A 20807-nucleotide genomic window follows, 5' to 3' on the forward strand; every position below is an offset into this window, starting at 1 on the left:
CACGTCCCCCCACACACACACACAGACACACACACACCAGCCACCCCACCCCCACTGGTTTAACGTTTAACTTTGGTTACTCTGTGGCGTTTAATCCGAGCGGAGGGCTGGAGAGAGGGACAGAGAGAGGGCGCACATTTGTTCGGCTCCTATTTCTGGATGTTGAGTTCACAGGTAAGTGCGCACTCCTCCGCCTCAAAAAGCCGAAAGAAAATCCTGTAATTATTTAAAGGGAACCCATTTATTACCACAGCAGAACTTTAGTCTGTCCTGGAGCTCCCACCCAGCTCGGAAAAACCAAGAGCACTGCTGTACAAACACACCATCAGATGTCCGAGCAGCCCACGCTTTATTATTATTATCATCATCATTATTATTATGGACATTTTACTTGGTTCATTTGATCACAGTATAACACTTTAGAATCAGTAACAGGAAACTCAAACACAAAATGGGAATTTAAATCTTCTATTGCACCAACCCTTTACATATTTAAGTTTTCATGCAGACGGTCGTGGGGAAAAAAAAGAAAGTCCACCCTATTTTATTTCTAGTTTTACCACCAGGACAATAAAATAAATAAAAAAATAAAAATCTAATCTTCGCCAGCTTCAACAAATGGTTCTAATCTAACCTCTCCTTGTCCAAAACACAACAGATCCCACCCTTGATTATGAAACCAAAAACGAAGCCGAAATGCAGATTCTGTGTGTGGAAAACTAGGTTGGTTCGGGAACTTCTACAACCTCCTTCAGCAGCAGTGACTCTCAGTGGTTGTTTTTTCTGTTTTACTTGATCGGTCTCTCGCATTGTGGAGGAATTTTGGCCCGCTCTCCTTTCCGACGGGGACTTTGGTTCGTCGAGGTTTGTGCAGACATCAGTTTCTGCGCCGCTCTCTCTTCAGGTCCCACCGCAGCGCTTCAATCAGATATGAGGTCTGGACTTTGACTGGACCGTTCCTCTCCTCGATTCTCTCTTTTAAGCCATTCTGTTCTAGATTAGCTGCTGCGATTGGGATCGTTGTGCCGTTGCATCGTGGGCCAGTTTGGTCCAAGCTTCAGCTGTCAGATAGATGGTCTCACATTTGACTCTTAAATCCTACAGAGGATTCAGTGACTGCAGGGTTCCCAGGTCCCAAACCATCAGACCTCCACCACCGTGCTGACCGTTGGTATGAGGTGTTTGTTTTTTTGTAATGCTTGCTGCTGTGCATTATGGGTAAAAAATATTGTACTTTTGTGTCATCATTCCAGGAGTCTTGAGGTTCATTCAGACGCAGCTTTGCAAACCTAAATCTGCCATGCTCTGTTAGAGAGAAGAGGTTTTCCTGTCATGAACTTTAACCTTTACCCTGCTCACTGAGACCCGTTGAGTCTGAGAGAGGGCTCCTGGGTTTCACGCAGTTTCTCTGAGCACTGCACGGTCTGACCTCGGGGTGAATTTGCCGGGACGTCCGTCCACTCCTGGGAAGGCTGGCAGCTGTCCTAAATGGTTTCCTCCGGTGGACAACCTTCCTCCCTGCAGAACGATAAACTTCAGATTGGCTAGGAAGTGACTGTCGAGCCCTCCCAGATCGATGGGCAGCAGCAGCCACCTCTTTGATGTCATCGCTGATGACTTTTCCACCTTGGCGTTTCTGTTGACGCACACCAATCGCTCCAGAGCTGCAAACCGACAAAAGCCCTGCTTCTACAGAGGCGCTCACGCTGACGGCGATCAGTGAATCAATACATCGGATCACCTGGCTTTGAAATCCTATGGAAGCAGGAAGGGTGGACTTCGTTTTTCCAACCACGGCGTTTTCATTTTTCTTTTTTTTTTTTAAAGTAATTACCATCATAATGAAATCTGTTGTGTGTTTTCATACACTCAAGGTTAGATTTGAATCATTGTAGAATCTGGACCAGATCGTTTTGATTATGTCCTGATATGTAAAGTCTTAGAATTGAAAGAGGGTGGACTTTCTTTTTACCTATGACTGTCTGTATTCAAACTATGACTTAAAGCACGTGTGATGTTCTTATAGAGGTAGGGTCAAAATGGTTATTAGGAGATTAGAGCTTTTATTTGTTGTTGCTGTTGTATTTATTATGTGTCCAATCAGGCTCGTTTCTCATCCTTGTGAATATGGATCATTTGCAGGGAGTGTAAAATATCAGATGGCGCCTGAACATTCCCTGGGGGAGCAAATTGGTCCGACGGTGCCTCTTTAAGGTGCCGCCACTCGTGTCCTCCGTTTCCCTACACGTTCCCCTCATAAATCCAGTCACTTCAGTTTCGTCAGAATGTTTCCATTTCTCTCGGGAACAGGCTTTTCAGATTATGTGTTACACCCAAAATTTTGTAAACTCGCACTCTCTTTTTATTTTTTATTTTTTCACCGTGAATAACTCTCCCCGAAAGCCCCTCTCTTCCAGGCGTGTTGCTACGAAGGCTGTGGCTTCACGAGGAGAAGAAGAAGAAGACAAAAAAAAGAAATGCCCTGGAGGGGGGTAGCTTATAGCCCAAAGCAAGGCACACCTTCAGGGAGACAATTTAATGGATGTTATGGACTCAGCTTTTAGTATTCATAATTTATATGGGATCCTCTCCAGCAAAGTGCAGATGCATAATGAATGCTTGAGTTAAGGGTCTAACAGTTGAGCTAAGTTTCAAAACACCCCCCCGCCCCTGAAACTGTCAGGAATTGTTCCAGCCGGGGCTACCTGTTTCTTTGAACTGTCACGTCTTTCACTCGTCAGCCTTCCGCGGGTGCTTCGGCGGGCTTTGTTGAAGGAGCAAAGGAGAGCCAAGGGGAATCATTGATTGGCATGCTCATTAACAGGTTTCTTTTTTGGGGGGGGAAGAACGTGGGTGAAATACGTGCACCAGTAAGCGCTGTGTGTTTAAGAATTTGTCCAAGGCGAAGGCTAGAAGATTTTAATCTCGTCTAATTGTCAGACTCCTTTCAAGAGCACCAATTTGCAGTCCTAACACATTCCTCGCTACATTTTGCGCTCTAAATAAATAATAGGGCTGTCATATTTTGCAGAGCAGGTGTGAAGATTTGGACGTTTTTCTCTCCTGCCAAACTATACGTCTCGTCTGGGAAGGCTGCAGGCCAAGCGTCTGATCATGGAGATCAGAGAGACTTTTTATTTGCCCGTCCTTCCTTCTTTTTCTGTCTCCCTTTTTCTCATGGGGCACTCTATAATAACGCTTGTTCCTCTTTCTTCTTTTGTCCAGATTTAGATCTCTGTGGGCTACCTGCATGACTGTTACCATGACAGCGCCAGGAGCCCGGCTCCTCCTGTTGGCCCTCTGTGTTTACAGAGGCTCGGGCTCGCAGCAGTTTGCGCCGCGAGTTCGCCTCTCCTTCAAAGGTGAGCTCACATGGACCGAAACTCCTCTCGGGGATTATCTAAATAGTTCACGCAGTGAAATAATTACTTGACCCCCTGCTGGTTTTATACGTTTGCCCGCTAACAAGAACCGAACTATTTTTCATGGTGGCTTCATTTTAATGGACAGAGAATATAAACTAAAAATCCAGCATCCTTGAAGTTTCAGCTCCCTGCCCAGGTTTTGGTCTGCAGACTGGCTAGCCCCACCGTGACCCGAATATGTTTTTCCTTTAGCCACTTCTTTGTTGCCCTTGGCGATAACTTTTGGGTCATTGTCATGCTCAAAGGCCCATCTTCAGAGCTCTGGCTGACACATCAAACATATATTATAATACTGGACCCCATATGGAGGACCAGGGGTTGAAGCTGGTCCCGTTACGAGTTTTAGGTCCTGCCCTCTCCAGTGTAAACAAAGAGGAGTAGGACTTTGCCCTTATTAAAAAGAAATACACCTCTGATCATGTTTTAAAGTGTTGACTTTTGTTGATTCACGTAGATTCGGTCGTTGATTCATATTCTTTCCCGACATATTCAGCTGTGATTAGTTTTCTCACGCTTAAAAGAAAGGTCATGTGACACCATAACTGTCAGCTGGTTAGTGCACACACTCTGGTCCCCAAAAATACAACATGGCAGCTCCCATAAACGGGGTCCTGATGGCTTCAGTTCCCAACAAGAGAAGGTTGGGACATTTGGTCTAGTATTATGAGCCGATGGGATGGAGGATGTAGAGGTTCTCGTCTAAGACTTTACAGGGTCCATTGGCCCCTCAGTGCAGTGAAGTCGTCTTACTCCCTTTGAACTAAAAACAGCCCCAAATCCTAATGTTTCCACCTGTGTGCTTGACTGTGAGAAAGGTGTTCTTTGAGTCAGAGTCAGCAGTTCTTTTCCTCCAAATACGTTTGAGTTGATGCCAAAGACCTCAGCTTTGTGCTCATCTAGTGTGTTACCAATTAGGGTTTTTTTGACTGTGGTCCCAGCTGCCTTCAGATCACAAACAAGCTCCTCCTGTGTAGCTGAGGGCTGATCCCCCACCTTTCTCCTCATCATCCTCACCCCATGAGGCAAGATCTTACATGGGGGGTCCATACTGAGGGTGACTGATGGTCATCTTACATTTCTTACATTTCCCCAAGCAGCTCTGCAGTCTTATCCCTGATATCCTTCGACAGCTCTTTGGTTTTTCCCGCGGTGGTGGAGGGGTAAAATAAAATAAAAAAAAATGTGGACAGGTACCCTTTATGCACAAGTTGAGATCAAGTAATTGATTGTCTGATTGATTATAATCTGTGAGACACATCACTAATATGAGACCTAGATGTGTTGTACAGGATTGAATAGTTGTTTTCCTTAAAGACATGCAAATCAATTTGTGACTTTTACGTGTTTTTTCTTGGCTTTTAACTGGTATTCTGTCTCTCTCCATTAAATGTAACTACCATAAAATTAGAGACTGTTCATTTCTTCGTTAGTGGGCAAACCTACAAAATCAGCAGGGGATCAAATCGGTATGTGTCCCATTGTATGTTTAGCTTGTATGTCGAAGTAAGTCTCTGGCGGACACACAAACTCATTCCCCCACGCCTGTGGTTTCGTTTCCTTTTTCATATATATGTAAAGAAGGCATTTCCTGCAGCATGTCAAACAGAGCAACAGCGAAAACAAAAGGTGGATATTACATGGGGCGAGTTACTGGTAGTGCCCTTCAACAAAAGTTTCTCTTCGCACTCGAAAATCCACACGTACCGTGGTGTGACCTGTCAGGCCTCCTTTATTTTGACATTCTGACATTCTGAAGGAAGCGTCTGAAATCTGATCACAGGAGCAAAACGGCACTAATCTAGCCTTCGGGGCTAAATCCAAGATGGCGGCAAAGCGTCTTTTTGTTGGTATTTTGTATTTTCCCGTGTCTACTCGAACACGTGGATGACACCTTTGATCGAAACGATACAAGATGATTACAGTCATTTCCACAACCCTGTCATGATGTCACTCCGGCTTGCGGAGGGGCGCGCTTGCAAGAACACACCTCGGCTTAGAACGTGAAGGTGAAAATTGAAAGGCGTGGATCAGATGTATCACATTCTTGAGCGCTTTCATGTGCAGCTGAGTCGGGGCGCTTTGGGTCCAGGTCAGGTCTAGACAGTGCGCGGTGTCTTATCTTGTTCGAGTGCAGCAGTTCTGCGATAAACATTTATGGTTTTTGTACACATTAGAAGCCATCTGAAGCGGATTAGAGCTCGTCGTGAGATCTGTGGTTGATAAGCACCGGTGGTGCTCATGCAGCGCTGTTTTGAGTTTGCCTACTTTCGTAAGCGTGACAGCAGCTGTCTGCATGCTATAGAGAGACAGTTCCTTTTGAGGTTTGAGAGAGTAATTGCTATGCATTTTTATGTGGCCTTTAACGCTAATCCTCCCCTCGTAAACAGCTTACCAGTGGAGCAAGGTGAAAAAATTTGGACCAATTACACAAGTTTGGTCTTGATCGTTTTCCCTCTGAGTTTGAGGCATTCGCATCTGTGCAGAGCTCCAATAAAACAGATTCATAGGCAGTAGCTTCTCCAGAGGTTTTAGATTGCTTCTCAGGTTTTACACAGAACTCGGTCACCCAGCCCCCTCAGCTCTGAACAAAAAAAGGAGAGAAGTTGGATTTAGTCCCCAACTGCTTTCTGCCACTCCAAGGATTTATTGTTCATTGTTTGTGACAGCGAGTCTTTGTTCCTCGAGGTGCCTGTGGAGGAGGTTTCGGGGCGGCTCGAGGACATGTGACTCTTCTGAACGCCTGAGAGCTGGGCCATAGGTGACACTCGGGGGGCTTCGTGAGGCCTGCGGAGGACAGAGATCTCCCACGCAGGAAGTTCAGTCATAAAGGAAAAAGATCAGGGGTCGTTCCGTAGAATTAGCCGGCGTTGCTAGAAAGCAAAATGTAACTGAAGCCACATTGTAGAATCTCATACCCTCACAGCGCTGTCACCATGTTGGTTCATACGAGAGATAGGGCTGGGACTAAGTGGCAGGAGCCATTAGTGGCAATGCGTTGTCAGGCTGTAACACGAGAGCTCGCGGTGACCCGGCGGCAGCTTCACACTGTACTTTCATGTTTCCGTATCAGTGTCAGAATGTTGTCAGAGCAGAAGCGTTTGTTGAATGTTTACCAGATGATGGCAGGACATTGTTTGCTATTTTCGGTGTATGGAGAGACATGTATAAGGGGTGCGGCGTTTCTACATTTAGTCTGCCCAGTGAATCCACTTTGGCCCAGTGGAGATTGGCCAGGAGTGAGGGGGGGGGGTCTTGTTTTCCTGTGTTTACCTCTCAGGAACAGAAGCGGACTCTGCCTCACCTCTGAGCCTCCATCCCGCGTCGACCGGAGATCCGATTGCACAGCTTATTTTAGTGGCACCTTGACTGCATCCTGTTAGCGCTGGCGTCAAAAGGAAGATGGGAGGCACTTTGATGTAAATAAAGATTGCGCTTCCTGTTGAATCCCTGTAAGCCTGCTTCTGAGGGTCTCTGGGAACATTTGTCATTGTTTAAGCCGGCTGTCTTTAACATGCCTCCACAGCGGGCACATATGGCCAGTATCTTGGACATGCCACAGATGTGTGTGAGCGTGCGTGTGGGTGTTGGAACCAGTGCAATGAATTGCTGGAAAAGTTCGACATGAGGCCATGTGTCTTGCAGCAGCTGAAAATGGTTCAATCAAAGCTTTCAGGAGAACAAAAAAAAAAGAAAAAGAAAAGACATGAGAAACATTTTTCCACTGCAGCACGTCCTAACAGGTTACGCTCTGCTGAGCACAAACCTGGTCTTAAGAATTAGCGGTGAGTTCCACTGACCGTGTTTCCTGGGAGACCTGCCTCTTCGTCCAACTCCACGGGGCATGCGGTGGCTTAAACTCAATCAGACATCAGCGCACATAAAATATTGAGATCTTAAAAGCAAATATGCTTCTTAACATGCTCCGCGTTGAGTTATATTTAATAAGTGACTCGTTCCCTCCCCACGAAAAAGGAGTGAAAAGTGTGTTGTTTCAGAGACCATAGGTTCATCCGAGGCAGTAATAAAACATGTCAAAAGCACAAAGGGAATAATAGTTTTCATAGAGGTAGTGTTTGTTCTGCCTGCTGCAACTTTTCCAAATGGTCCAGATGTTCCTTTTTTTTTCCTCCCCCTTTTCAACAAAGCTGTAACACTTTCCACACAGAGCTCATGGACACAAAAGCAGCCAGACCCTTCAGTTTCTCCTTCAACACCAGCGACTACCGCATCCTCCTGATGGATCAGGATCAGGGCCGCCTGTACCTGGGCAGCCGAGAGTACCTGGTGGCTCTGGACATGCACAACGTCAACAAGGAGCCGCTCATAGTGCGTACAAACTCCAACAGCTTTGCTTCTTAAATCCAGTCTGCTATTCGGCATGTGGGGGTTAAACCTTTAAGTGCAACGATCCACAGCTAGTGACTGTTTTTCTGGGGCTGTTTTCTTGAATGCAGATCCACTGGCCAGCCTCAGCCAAGAGAAAGGGAGAATGTCAGATGACAGGAAAGGGTAAACAGGTGGGATCTCGTGCCTACATCCTGTTCTTTTTTAAAAAAACAATCACCTTTCAAGACGTGACAGTGATGTTTAAATTCTGTTTGTCTTTGGTCCAGGGTGAGTGTGCCAACTTTGTGCGTTTGATTGAGCCCTGGAACCGCACCCACCTCTACACCTGTGGGACTGGGGCGTATCAACCCATCTGCACATTCGTCAACCGAGGCTGGAGGGCAGAGGTGAACAAGACATTTTCAGTTCCCCCGAGTGCGATTTGCAGCAGATCTCCCCTCAGCAGTATAGCTTTGCCCTGCTAAATGTTTCAGGACTGCAAACTGGGACACTGATTTGTTTATGATTTTTCTCTTTGCTCCCCTGTCTCATCTTAACAGGCTATTTTTATGCCTACTGTCTGTCTGATCTGCCTCTGCAGGACTACTTGTTTCGGCTGGTTCCTGGGTATGTGGATTCAGGGAAGGGAAAATGTTCCTATGATCCCAAACAGGAAAACGTTGCACTTCTGATTAGTAAGACATGCCAAAAAAACACACACACACACTCAGTTGAACTTTGGCTGACCAGGACACAAATTTTAACCTCTGCTCCATAATTCCTCACCTCTGCAGATGATAACCTATATGCAGGTGTCCATATTGACTTCATGAGCACAGATGCCGCTCTGTTTAGGACCATGGGAGGGAGGCCAGCGATCAGGACAGAGCAGTATGACTCCAGATGGCTGAACGGTGAGTAAGCGTGGGTGTGAAGAGTTAAACGCTGATGATTGCAGGTTATGAATCCTCTCATTTTATTTGACAACCGCTTGTTTCAATCCCCTCTCTGCTTATCTGTTTTTATCCTCCAGAGCCTGTGTTTATTCAGATCCAGCAGATCCCTGACAGTGCAGAAAAAAACGACGATAAACTTTACTTCTTCTTCCGTGAGAAGAGTCTAGACACCACCGGTGGGGCGAGCCCCACGGTTTTTGCCAGGGTGGGGAGAGTGTGTCTGGTGAGCCCAACCCTGCCGCGCAAGACGTTTAACAGCAAAATCAGAAACGCTCAAAGCTGCAGTCAGAAGTTTACATCTGCTCATCATGGGCATGAGAAGTCATTGATTTGGGGCTTTTAATGATTAATTTGAGTCGTTCTTTTTCCATGATGTAATAATTACCAAAAATACAACTTTAATAATAAAAAACAAGAACTGGGTGCACAAGTTTAAATTTATTGTGGATTTTCTCTAGTCCACACAGGGTCAAAACGGTGTAAGTTCAGATATATACATACACTCCCACTAATAATTGGTTAAATTTCCTTTAGAAAGTTGCACTTTGATCACACATTTTATATATCCATCAACAAGTGTCTGACATAATTCTGGGTGGACATTTGTGACTGCTCTTTTTAGCTAAATTGGTAGTTCATTTAATTAGTTGGTTTTCTGGTATGGAAGGCTTTAAAGCATAGTCCACAGATCTTCATTAGAATGCAGGCTGGCGCTTTGGGAGGCCTGAATGAAGCTGAATGTCAGCCCAGTTCATCCGGTCAGAAACAAGTTCTGATGTGTTTGGGATCAAATTCAAACTATTTAGCTGTTCATTTGAGGCAAAGTAGAAAAATTTGGAGGTTGTTCTCCTTTATTATTTATTATCCTTTGTGCAAAGCACCAGTACCACAGCATGAAGCTACCACCACCATGCTTGACACTTGATAGTGTTCTTAGGTTTGAAAGCCTCACCTCAACTCTGTCATTGTGCCCAAATACGTAAATTAGTAAAATAACTAAATCTTAGCCTCGTATTACCATAAAACCTTTTTCCAGAAGAACTTTGGTTTGTCCGTGTGGGCAGCTGCAGATTTCAGTTGAGTATGAAGGTGTTTTTGGACCTGGAGCTTCTCTCTCAGTCCATGTTGATGTAAAACTGGCTTCAGAGACTCTGGTGCTCCAGCAGCTTCCACTTCATGGCAGGTTTGAGTCTTAATGGTTTCTGAGTTGTTCCTGAACATGTGAACCAGTTTTCTTTCATCCAAGGCTGACAGATGAATAATAATCATTCCAATAGGTTCTGTCAAACAAATTAGTTTTATGCTGGCAAAGAAAAAGCTGCAGTCATTCATGATCACTAACAGCACGCTAACAGGTCTTGGTCTTGTCAAAGTAAAAAAAAAAAAAACTTCAGCACCACTTATTAAAAGATTTAGGTGAATATATGTATTCATTTGAACCAGTTTGTATAATATTGACTGTGTGGATTAAAGAAAATCCAAAGTAAATCCAAATTTGGCACTGAAGTTGTATGTGCTATAAATAATTTAAAACAAAAAAAAGAACAATTCAAATGATTAATTAAAAGCTCTACATTAATATAACATTTGTGTCCATGATGAGTGGATGTAAACACTCTGACCACGTCTGTATGAAGTATATAAAACATGATCTATCTCCTACAGAATGACGAAGGTGGACAGAAATCCCTGGTGAATCGCTGGACGACGTTCCTGAAGGCTCGTCTCATCTGCTCCGTGATAGGAGCCGACGGCGTTGAGACACCGTTTGATGAACTACGTAAAGTCAAAACAATCTTAACCTGATTGCATCTTAAAGCTTGTTTGCTTTGACTGCGGTGTTAATAATCTGCATACCATTCCTCTTCTCAGGGGATGTTTTTATTCAGCCAACACAAGATGAGCGAAACCCCATGGTGTACGCTCTCTTCACCACAGCAGGGTGAGTCACGTTATGGAGCTTTGATTTTCAAATTCATACCTCACTCTCAGTGACTCAACTCTTTTAGTTACACATTTCTGTGGTTAATTTGTTTTTTAATTTCATTCATCTGGTGCAAGTTCCTACTTTGCCCGCTCTTACCTTAGCTGTCTGTTTTTGCTAAAGCTCCGTGTTCAAGGGCTCAGCAGTCTGTGTGTACTCAATGGCTGACATCCGCAATGTCTTTAATGGACCATTTGCGCACAAACATGGCCATAACTACCAGTGGACAGAGTATACCGGCAAGATTCCTTATCCGCGGCCAGGCACAGTGAGTTTCGGTCCTCAGGTGGATGCAGTCAGATCTTCTCCACACTCCTCAGTGAACGTAAGGATTTTTACTGTTCTTCCTTTTCCTGCCTCTCAGTGTCCAGGAGGAACCTTCACTCCTGGCATCCGCTCCTCCAAGAACTTCTCAGATGAAGCCGTAAATTTCATCAGATCCCATCCCCTCATGTTCCATCCGGTTTATCCTATCCATCGTCGCCCCCTGGTGGTGAGAACCGGCGTGGACTACAGGTACACGGCACTGGTGGTGGATCAGGTGGACGCTGTGGACGGGCGCTATGAGGTGCTCTTTCTGGGCACAGGTGAGAGAGCTGTGAGACGTGGTGTGAGACTGGTGGTAGAGTTTGTTTTGATCAAGAAAATGATTGTCTTCAATGCTGTTTGCCTGACTTATAGATCGAGGCACTGTGCAAAAAGTTATTGTTTTGCCCAAGGACCCAACAAGCATGGAAGAACTGACGCTCGAGGAGGTGGAAGTTTTCCGGGTATGTCTCCATAAGTGAATACACTTGGACACAATCAAAAAAAAAACTAAAAACTTAAATCTTACTGTTTATTGACTTACAGACCAGAGCTTCGGTCAAAACAATGAAGATTTCTTCTAAAAGAGTGAGCATGGTTCCTTTTTTTTCCTACTGGAAGGTTTTAGGGCATGTGCTGAAATCAGTATTCGAGGTGACACGGTTTGGTGTGTTTGTGTTGCCACAGCAACAGCTGTACGTGTCTTCAGACGCCGGGCTGACCCAGGTGTCGCTGCACCGCTGTGGCGTGTATGGCCGGGCCTGTTCCGACTGCTGCCTGGCGCGGGACCCCTACTGCGCCTGGGACGGCGAGAGCTGCTCGGCTTTCACCCCGTCGACCAAAAGGTGGGGGCCGCCTCGCGTCACCACGGCGCACCGCTCCCTCGCAGCTCTACCAAAAATTAAACTCTGAATTTTGTCTCAGGAGGAGCAGGAGGCAGGATGTTAAACACGGCGATCCACTGAGACAATGCAGGGGCTTTAATGCCAAAGGCAAGAGGATGTTTTTCATTTGCTGCTCACACACTTGAAACCCTTTGCTAGTTTTGAGCAGTTTTCATTGTTTTTTTTTTGTTTTTTTTTCTCTTTCTGTTTGCGCAGTAGAGAAACGCCTGAGAGAGACAATGCAGTTTGGGGTGGAGGGCAGCAGTACCTTCTTGGAGTGTCAGCCTCGCTGCCCTCAGGCCACCGTCAAGTGGCTTTTCCAGAGGGAGGGAAAGAGGAAAGTGGTGAGGAAAAGCCAGCAGAGTTTACAAGAAAGTGTTGTTTTTGGAACTACTCAAGCTACATTTCTCACTGAGAGTTTCACGAGGAAAGATTAATGCCTGTATCATGTTTATCCAGTAAAAAACTAGCCCTGAGATAACAGTCAGTCCCTGCCTCTAATCTGGCACTAAGCCCCGATAGCAATGTTGAGAAAAATAATTACTGTCTGCCGCTGAAGGGCAGCGCCTCTTTGGCATATCGGCGCTGCGAAGAAGATGCAAAGCAACAGGAAAACCAACAAAGTAAATGTTTGATTTCACATTTAAGCCTACTGGTAGCCGCAGAAAATTACAGTTTTGCTGTACGTAATTTGTTTTTAAGGCTGCCAGTGCATAAGATATGATTTGCTACTCCTCCCACAGCTTTGCAAAAACCCCATGCAAGAAATACATCTAAAAGTGTTCACACCCTTGTTCAGGAAAAATGTGTTGGGACTTTTGGTACCAGTACATTTTATCTCACAAACAAAAAAAAAAAAAAACAGCAAAAAATCTCCTTAAACAAAACCAAACCAGCTGTCTTTGGAGCCATATATCTCGGGCATATTTCATAGTAGAAACCTCAGAGTGTACATGTGTCACTTAAAGTTGGGCTTTACAAGAACTGAACGGACATTTTGATGTCTTTAGCAGTTTATTTTTCACAATCACAGTTTAGGTTTTAACCACAGAATGGTAAACTTGGTGTGATGATGCCACACAGTCAAAACTTTCAGATTTTTTTTTTTGTAAAGAAATCCCTCAAATCCCCCCAGAGTGTAGAGTGCACACATCTAGCGTCTCATTGACCTCCATTGTATCTGAGCACAGAATTGTCTCCTTAAAACTGGAAGTAAATGGTCGTCTTAGTTTGTTTCCTGCATAAAACACCGTAGACACATAAAAATAGACACGCAGATGCTTCTGTCACTGCCATTGCACAGGTGGTCTGAAGCTTCATTTGTACTCTTCTTTTCTGTTTGCCTGTCTCATTAAGAGTGCTGTCAGGAGGGATAGAAACAGGTGTGTTGTTACCATGGTGACCCTAATGAGCTACTGACAGCAGCTTTATAATTTTATCTTGGTTCTCTTCATACTTCAAAACACCTGCATTTTATCAGCTCAAATTATTACAAAAGTCCCAGTTTATTATTGGGTTTTACAGAAGAAAGTTGGTGGATGTTGGAATTTCAGTCACAAGCACCCTGCAAAACGTTTCAGAGCCCTGACTGTTGTGTTTTTTACCATTTTTTTGTAAAATAGAAGAATTGTATCTTTACAGATGAAACTATAGCTTCTTTTGTGCAGAACTTTTATTGTGCCTAAAACAGGGAATATTTAGATTTAAGCAGAGTGGTTTCATTTTCAAAAAGAAATATAACATGTATTTACATACGTAGGAAACTAATACTGTTCGTGACACAAACACAGATTTAAAGCTGCTGTTCCCTCTCTGATGGTGTGTGACTTGTTTTTTACCTGCAGCTGAACCGAGCTGGAGGAGTCCTGAAGACCAACCACGGCATCCTTCTGAAGTCGCTCAACCAATCGGACGCAGGGCTCTACCACTGCCTCGCCACTGAAAACAACTTTAAGCACACCGTGGCCCGCGTGGCGCTGCGCATCCTCGACCGAGACATTGTTCTAGCCCTCACCGCTCGGGATGAGGACGAGGAGCCAAAGGGCCGCCAAGCAGGGCCTTATTCGCAGTCGCCCCTCACCTCCACACCCTTCCTGCCTGAGATCAGACTCATTAACCAGTACTGCCAGTCCTACTGGGAACAAGTCAGCCCCAAACAGCAGCAGCAGCAGCAGCAGAGGAAGCGCACCAGCCGCAGACACACAGAAAGCCAGGACCAAGGCCTCGGTTAGAGGACAGGAGCGGCTTATATGAACTTTATGCTGGACTTTTAGTTGGACACGTGTTTGGGTGTCACTTCCATTCATTAGGCAGGGGGACGCTGTCATTCTGTTGTCAAAATATCGGTGGTTTCGCTGTTGTCAGCCCAGTAAATCCATCTGAAACACAGTTTACGCCACTGACGACCACATTCTAAATCATGCCATACATTTTGGGTTATCGGAGACAGCTTTATTAAAAATAACTTTACTGTGGATTAAAACTGGCTGCTCGGTGAGACAGAGCGCATCATGTTTCACACAAACTTGGTGCTTTTTTTTTTTTTGCAACAACAAAAACAAAAGGCTGACAGCAATGTAAATGATCTGCCTCCCACAGTTACACAGGTATTTTTTCTTTTATCTGAAACAGAAATGTAATATATTGATTGTGAATATCATAATGATGGTCATGATATGTCATTTAGATTACCCTTTGTATTGTATGCTACTTCGATGATATACTGTAAATGAATATTTTGCATGCGTATGGTTTTGTCGCGAGATGTACATTTCACGATTGCTCCGTTTTCAGGTTCATTGTGTTCTGATGTTGGTAGGGTGTAATGTATTCTGCTAAGCTAATTCCATTGGATGTTGATGTTGATGACCCCCCTCCTTACTGGCCCGTGCTTTAGTAACCTGCAGTCTGTGAGTATTGACGATATGTGTAGCGTACAGTGTTTATCCAGTGATGCACTTTGTCGGTGGTGGCATTTGAGGGAATTGGGGATCTTTGCACAGATGTATGAAAAATATTAGATTTTTTTTTATGTACAGTATGCTATAAAATGGGAATGAATCTGGCTCAGTGCTGTTTGTTGATGTTCCAGCCTACGGTGTATTTTGAAATGTTTAAAATGGTGTTTTGTACCTTCAGAGCGGAAAACACTCAAGGGAACAAGTCCTTTTTTCGATTCTAGGGGATTACATATCAGGACATTGAAGTATTCTGTTTTTTAGGTTCTGAAATGATTTAAATCTAACCTCAATGTACAAAAACACCCAAGAGATTCCACCATATTACTATTATTAAACAAAAACAAAGCCAAAACTGAAACGTTATATGTAGAAAAAACTTAAGTACTCCCCTTTCAGCAGCTTGGAGAACTAACTGGAGCAGCAATAACTGGAAGTATTTTTTGTATGACCACTCTTCGTTTCAACATTGCTTTCAGGTTAAGGTCTGGACTTTGACTGGACCATGACAACGCCTCCATTCTTTTCTTTTTGAGCCATTCTGTTGTAGATCAGCCGCTGGGTGTTTGGTATCATTGTCCTGCTGCATCATGACCCAGGTTTGGTCCAAGCTCCAGCTGTCAGACACATCACCTCACATCTGACTCTAGAAACCTTTGGTCTATGGAGGAGTTCATGGTCGACTCGATGACTGCAAGGTACCCAAGTCCCGTGGCTACGAAACAAGCCCAAATCATGAGCCCTCCGCCTCTGTGCCTGGCTGTTGGCGTGAGGTGTTTGTGATATTGTGCTTGTTTGCTTTTTGACAAACATGGCACTGTGCATTATGGGTTAACATTTGTACTTTAAATTGATCTGCTCTAGAAGTTTTCTGGTTCATTCTTGTGGAACGCTGCAAACCTGAGTTGTGCCGCCGTGTTCTTTTCAGAGAAGAGGCTTTCTCCTGCAACTCCTCCAAACAAACCATGTTTGTTCACTTTTTCTCCTCCCCTAACTCTCCCATCGTGAACTTTAACCTGCTAAGCCTCGTAGCGTCTGAGATGGAGCTCTTGTTTGTTCGTTTTTTCCTTTCATTTCAGTCTGACCTGGGAAGATTGACAGCTGTCCTAAATGTTTTCCACTAGTGAATAATTTTTTTCTCACTGTAGGCTGATGGACTCCAAATTGTTGAGACGACCTTTAACCCATCCCAGACTGACAAGCATCAGCAATTACTTCCCTAAGGTCAATGCTGTTGTCTTTCCTTCTTGGTATTGTATTACCACACAGCTGGACACTCCAGTCCAGCAAACTGGCTAAACTGCTTTTATGAGGTTTTAGTTAATTAAGGATACTTGATCAGCAGCTCCTGGCTGCTAATTTCCCTCTTAAGCCTCGTGGAAGTAGCAAGGGTGCGCTTAGTTTTTCACACAAAACTTTAAAATTTGAATTACCCAAATTACTTTGATGAAATTTTGGGTTAATGTTGGGGTTGTCACAAAAAAAAGAGATTAAATTCAGGTGGCAGAATGATCACGATCCAGATCCTACAATTTTTTGAATGACCCTATGGCCTTGGCGGAGCGTTGTACTCTTTGAGTGCTTCTAGTTGCATTTTTGTTTGATAAATAATGACATGGTGGAATGTGTTGTGTGTCTTTGTACACTTGGTTAGATTTGAGCGACTGAATCTTTTATTATATCCTGAAATGTAAAGCCCTGAAACTGGAAGGGCTGTATTTTCCAGCCCGAGGCACCTTTCCCCACCATAGCAAGGAGTTGCTATGCAAATATTTCAGACACTTTGAGAATTTCATTACAGAAAATTTGCACTCGTTTATTTTTTGAACCATTTATTCTTTTATTCACTTAACGGCACCGTTTCCCATAAATACAAGTTGTACTCCGGTCTGCAAAGTCCGCCGCTTTAACCAAACACTCCCAATGTGTAACAGTTTAAAATCCTCAGTAACAACAACAGCTGCCGAATCAGTCATCCCACTCGTCGTCATCGTCGTCTTCATCTCCACCATCATCTTCGCTTTCGTCTGAAGGAGCGAACACACACAAACATATGGGATTTCCGTTGCTCTGGTGGGCGATATCATGAGACGTACGTGTGAAGTCATTGTTTTGATGCTTACCAGAGGAATGGATGACTTTACTCCTCTTCTGCATGACCATCATGAGAGCGCCCACGATGCCCTCCCCTCCTTCTGGTGTTGGAGGTGGAGGAGGATCCGAGCTCTCTGTTACCTGAAATATGCAGCAGGGCAGCATTAACAGACGAACATCTCATTTAAATGTCATAAAAGGAAACATAAAGAATCTGGAGTACAACAACCAATAATGTGATTTTTTTTTGGGGGGGGGGAACAAACAAAGAAAAAAAGTTTCTTTACTTTTTTGAGACTCTTCCCGCTTCTGATCTGATCAAGCAGAGCGCCCCTGCTGTCTCCTCCTCTGACGGATGGAGGCGGTGCTGGTGGGCCAGCAGACGAGAGGGAAGGAGAAGGTGGGAAATTTGAGGGTGTGAAAGTTTGAGCGGGTGGTGGTGGGGGAGGTGGTGGAGGTGGGGGTGGCGGCCCTCCTCCTCCTCCTCTGCCGGGTGCAGACGGGGCTGAAAGAGGAGGGCCGCACATGTTGCGAGACTGGCCCGATGGCGGCGGGGGAGGCGGCATGCTGTGGGAGGACATCCTTGGGTGCTGGGGCATCTGAGGAGGTGCAGAGTGCGATGGCGGCGGAGGAGGAGGCGGACCGCTTCGGCCCGCTGGAGGAGGGGGGGGCAAACCTCCACGGGACGGAGGTGGCTGGGGAGGTGGGGGGCCTCGTTGGGCCGGGCCCGGGATGGGAGGCAGGGGGCCCGAGCGACTTCGTGGAGGTGGAGGGGCTGGAGCGGAGGGACTGGAACCCGGCACAGGAGGCAGGGGCCCCTGTCTGCCATGTGGAGGAGGCGGGGGTCCGCCGACTGGGGTGCAGCAGAAAGAAAATACACGGTTAATTTTAACCTGCCGGGAGCAGAAAGATAAAAACTCTGAGTTTCATCACCTTGGTTCGCCTCCCTTTTGACCGCCTCCATCCCTCCTTTCTGCTCTATGACATTATAGATGAGCTGAGAGGTGGTTTCATCCCTCAGCTCAGCTTCACCGATGCCTGCTACGGACAGCAGTTTGTACAGGTCAGGGTCAAGGTTGTTGGGGTCCCATCCTACATGTGATACATGCCTAGCAGTAAAAAAAATTAAATAAATAACAGAATATCAATGTCAACTGGTAAATAGTAAAATATCTTCCCTGCAACAGATTCAGAGGCTCCAGTCCTTACTTAAATCCACTTGGTGCTCCTATGTCTGCTTTGGAGAGTTTGGGGGCTTTTTTCTTGCTCTTCTTGCTCTTCTTCCCTTTGCTGGAGGCAACTGAGGGAACAGCAGGCGAAGGCATGGATCGGTAGCGGGACGACTGGATGTCTGGGTTCTGGATGTCCACCGTGGCCATGTGAAAAGTACCGGGGCTGCTAGGTGCTGCTGGTTGGACGGACACAAAGTGGAATCAGACGGGTTTTTAAAAATAATGAAGAATCGGTGGCAGTGAGTGAACAATGGAAGACATGATGAGATGAAGGAGGCAAAAAAAGAAACCTTTTTCAGGTGGAAGTGGGGGCAGGGAACCTCTATCTGCAGTAACATGAAAAGAGATAAGTCTTACATTTACTGTCGTACACATTAAACAACATGCTGCTGTTAAAGAACTGGTAATCTTACCACTTGTCGGCAGGGGGCGGTGTTTCTTCTCTGCCAATAACAAAAAGGTCAGACGAACCATTAAAAACCAAACGTATGCAGCAAAAGAAACGTAGCTAAGAGGAGAATTACATGTTTTCAAAAACATTTTTAAAATATTTTGCATTATAAATAAACTCCTACCTTATTTATACTGATTCAACTGATTTTTTCACATCTTTTTACCCCTCCAAAAGGCAATATCAAAGCCTTATAGAGCACAGTTCTTACACAAACCTAATCCGAATGTAAATACGTCAGTTTATTATCACTTCCAGAAGTCAGTTTGAGTCTCCCTGGTGTGAAAACGAGGAATTTGCTGACCTTGTCGGGTGTTTCTTTGGTTGATTTTCTCTGCGACAGCCTGATGGAAGGCCTCTGCTTCCTGTTGGTCCGTGAAGTTCAGTCCCACCTGACAGTCCTGCATTGTGGAACAAAATGCACATTGAACGGAGCACAAATCAACCCTCAAAGAGCCGCAGCGGCGACGGCGGCAGAACGAACTGCAGGGCATTGAGTAGTGAGGCGGGTGGAGAGGTCACGTCAGTGTTTTCTTACATCTGCAGCAAAGGTATGGAAGTACAGCACCGGTGTGGAGTAAACAATCTGGTTGTAGAGCTCCTGCTCCCAGACTAGTTTCTCTGCCTGTGGACAAAAGAGGGAGAAACAGTTTCTCTGTAAACATTTGAGTCAGCTTCGGTTTTTAGCTCGGCGACTTGTCGAAAGGAGAACTTCGCCAAGGTGTCAAGATTCTCGGCCAAAAGAGGACGTGTGTTTGTAGATTCAGCTTTATCTGACCTTCAGATCAAACATGCGTATGAAGTAGGAGCGCTGAGGGTTGTCTTTGACGAAGCAGACGGCTCCGGTGTGCTGCAGGTTCCACACGGTTGGACTGTGAGGCAGGGCCATGAACAGCTGAGCCACCGCCGTGGCCATGGACTGAAAACACACAGATAAGACGCACATTCAACACAGTACACGGCTGACAGGGACGTTTGAGAGCGGCATGCTGCAGTTCTCATGTAAATGCGCCGTTTCGAGGCGACAATCCACTTCCTCCTATGCGTTCACTTGTTCCGATAACCGTTCAAAGCGTTGCGGTGATCTTTAGTTTCCACTGCGGCCGTCGAAACACTTCAAAAGCACTGCGCCCGGTGCTCTTTTGTCAGCCACGCCAGTTTGACCCGCAGTTCTCGGCAGAAAGTTGAACTCATAGAGACCAGAAGCAAAGCAACTTCTGCTCTGCTGTGAGGCTAAACCAGCCATGGCGTCTAATTCTGACAGCAGGGGAAGAAAGCATTCAACCATCATTTCCTGTTACTGTAACAAATGTCTTGATGACCCAGAATCAGCAAAATCATCATTCAATACGTTCGCCTTTTGCCTGTAGAAAACATCTGTAAGAACGAGAGTTACTTGCGTCCCTTTCCGGCGGTAAATTAGCCAACAAAAGTTTAACGACTGGGTGTGCGAATGTGCAGGCGTTCAGGGCCTCGGCTCACTCAGGGTGTGAGGTTTAATCACCCATCTTTGGAGGAGGACGAGACCTAAAATTTGGAGATGAAGCAATCAAGAAGAACAGTCCCCCCACCCACCTATAATCCAACTCATCAGTTACAAGCCTTCATTTGTACGGCTCCAGCCTTAAAATCAGGAGTCAGGACTGAAGAAGAATTAGAATCAGAAGAAGAAGACATGGAACAGGGGGCCACTTCCTCCCAGTTCTGAACTTACAGCACACCTTCTGCCCAGCAGCTCCTCCAGTCTGTCATTCTCCTGCTGGCTCAACAAAGAGCTCGGGATGCTCTCTGTTTTACCTTTACTTCCGCGGCTCATAGTCCTCCTCGCAAGTGCGCCACTTTTTTTTTCTAATATTGTCACTATTATTTCAGCCTAAATCGCATTGGAAACGTCGCCCTCGCCGCCTGCGCGCTCTACAAGTCGAGGAAGTTTCTCTTCTCTGTTCTGAGCTCGAAGCAGGAAACGGACAGCCACACTTCTCTAACCCCCGCTTTTCTTCTCTCACTCAGACACGGAGCTGACATGAATAAAGCTACTTCCATTTTCAGAGAGAGAGAGAGAGAGAGAGAGAGAGAGAGAGAGAGAGAGAGAGAGAGAGAGAGAGAGAGAGAGAGAGAGGCAGGCGGTGCGCTGCAGCTGTCAGTGCATTCATTTCACAGCCATATTTGAGTGTTTAACACTTTAACATGGA

At 45.4% G+C, this 20807-nt stretch overlaps 2 protein-coding genes across 5 annotated transcripts in view; one reads left to right on the plus strand and one right to left on the minus strand.

Moving 5' to 3' along the window:
- LOC108232144 (semaphorin-3F-like) overlaps window positions 1–14946 on the plus strand; it is a 15573-nt gene extending 627 nt beyond the window's left edge. Inside the window, exons 1-18 of one of the 3 annotated variants that reach the window (XM_017409750.3) lie at window positions 33–174; window positions 3226–3362; window positions 7591–7751; window positions 7880–7942; window positions 8039–8158; window positions 8353–8446; window positions 8546–8665; window positions 8785–8930; window positions 10373–10487; window positions 10580–10649; window positions 10815–10959; window positions 11056–11278; window positions 11373–11461; window positions 11544–11585; window positions 11685–11842; window positions 11922–11989; window positions 12098–12225; window positions 13726–14946. In XM_017409750.3, the coding sequence (XP_017265239.1) occupies window positions 3251–3362; window positions 7591–7751; window positions 7880–7942; window positions 8039–8158; window positions 8353–8446; window positions 8546–8665; window positions 8785–8930; window positions 10373–10487; window positions 10580–10649; window positions 10815–10959; window positions 11056–11278; window positions 11373–11461; window positions 11544–11585; window positions 11685–11842; window positions 11922–11989; window positions 12098–12225; window positions 13726–14112 (2241 nt within the window). In that variant the 5' untranslated portion in view covers window positions 33–174; window positions 3226–3250 and the 3' untranslated portion in view covers window positions 14113–14946. Of the gene's footprint in view, window positions 1–32; window positions 175–3225; window positions 3363–7590; window positions 7752–7879; window positions 7943–8038; window positions 8159–8352; window positions 8447–8545; window positions 8666–8784; window positions 8931–10372; window positions 10488–10579; window positions 10650–10814; window positions 10960–11055; window positions 11279–11372; window positions 11462–11543; window positions 11586–11684; window positions 11843–11921; window positions 11990–12097; window positions 12226–13725 lie in introns of those variants that run through there. The other 2 variants (XM_017409751.3, XM_017409749.3) reach the window with 2 other exon arrangements.
- A 1711-nt stretch (window positions 14947–16657) lies between these two features.
- wasb (WASP actin nucleation promoting factor b) lies at window positions 16658–20657 on the minus strand. Of its 2 annotated transcripts, none has more exons than XM_017409405.3 (11): window positions 20330–20657; window positions 19394–19534; window positions 19154–19240; window positions 18920–19016; window positions 18578–18607; window positions 18455–18490; window positions 18142–18337; window positions 17866–18041; window positions 17220–17785; window positions 16962–17073; window positions 16658–16865 (listed from the first exon to the last, which is right to left on the minus strand). In XM_017409405.3, the coding sequence occupies exons 1-11, from the start codon at window positions 20429–20431 to the stop codon at window positions 16807–16809; spliced, it is 1602 nt and encodes a 533-aa protein (XP_017264894.1). In that variant the 5' UTR covers window positions 20432–20657; the 3' UTR covers window positions 16658–16806. The 2 variants fall into 2 exon arrangements, with proteins under 2 accessions (XP_017264894.1, XP_017264893.1); XM_017409404.3 differs by having other exon boundaries at window positions 18142–18340.
- Window positions 20658–20807: the final 150 nt, after the last annotated feature.

Source organism: Kryptolebias marmoratus, linkage group LG8, assembly GCF_001649575.2.
Source record: "Kryptolebias marmoratus isolate JLee-2015 linkage group LG8, ASM164957v2, whole genome shotgun sequence".
Lineage (NCBI taxonomy): Eukaryota > Metazoa > Chordata > Actinopteri > Cyprinodontiformes > Rivulidae > Kryptolebias > Kryptolebias marmoratus.

Bases quoted from the DNA above. Each gene is read 5' to 3' on its own strand.
- wasb (XM_017409404.3), bottom strand. From the start codon at position 20,431: ATGAGCCGCGGAAGTAAAGGTAAAACAGAGAGCATCCCGAGCTCTTTG. The intron at 18,491-18,577 runs GTAAGATTACCA...ATGTTACTGCAG, and splicing joins CCGCCCCCTGCCGACAAGTG to ATAGAGGTTCCCTGCCCCCA. The intron at 18,341-18,454 runs GTTTCTTTTTTT...CCGTCCAACCAG, and splicing joins CCCACTTCCACCTGAAAAAG to CAGCACCTAGCAGCCCCGGT.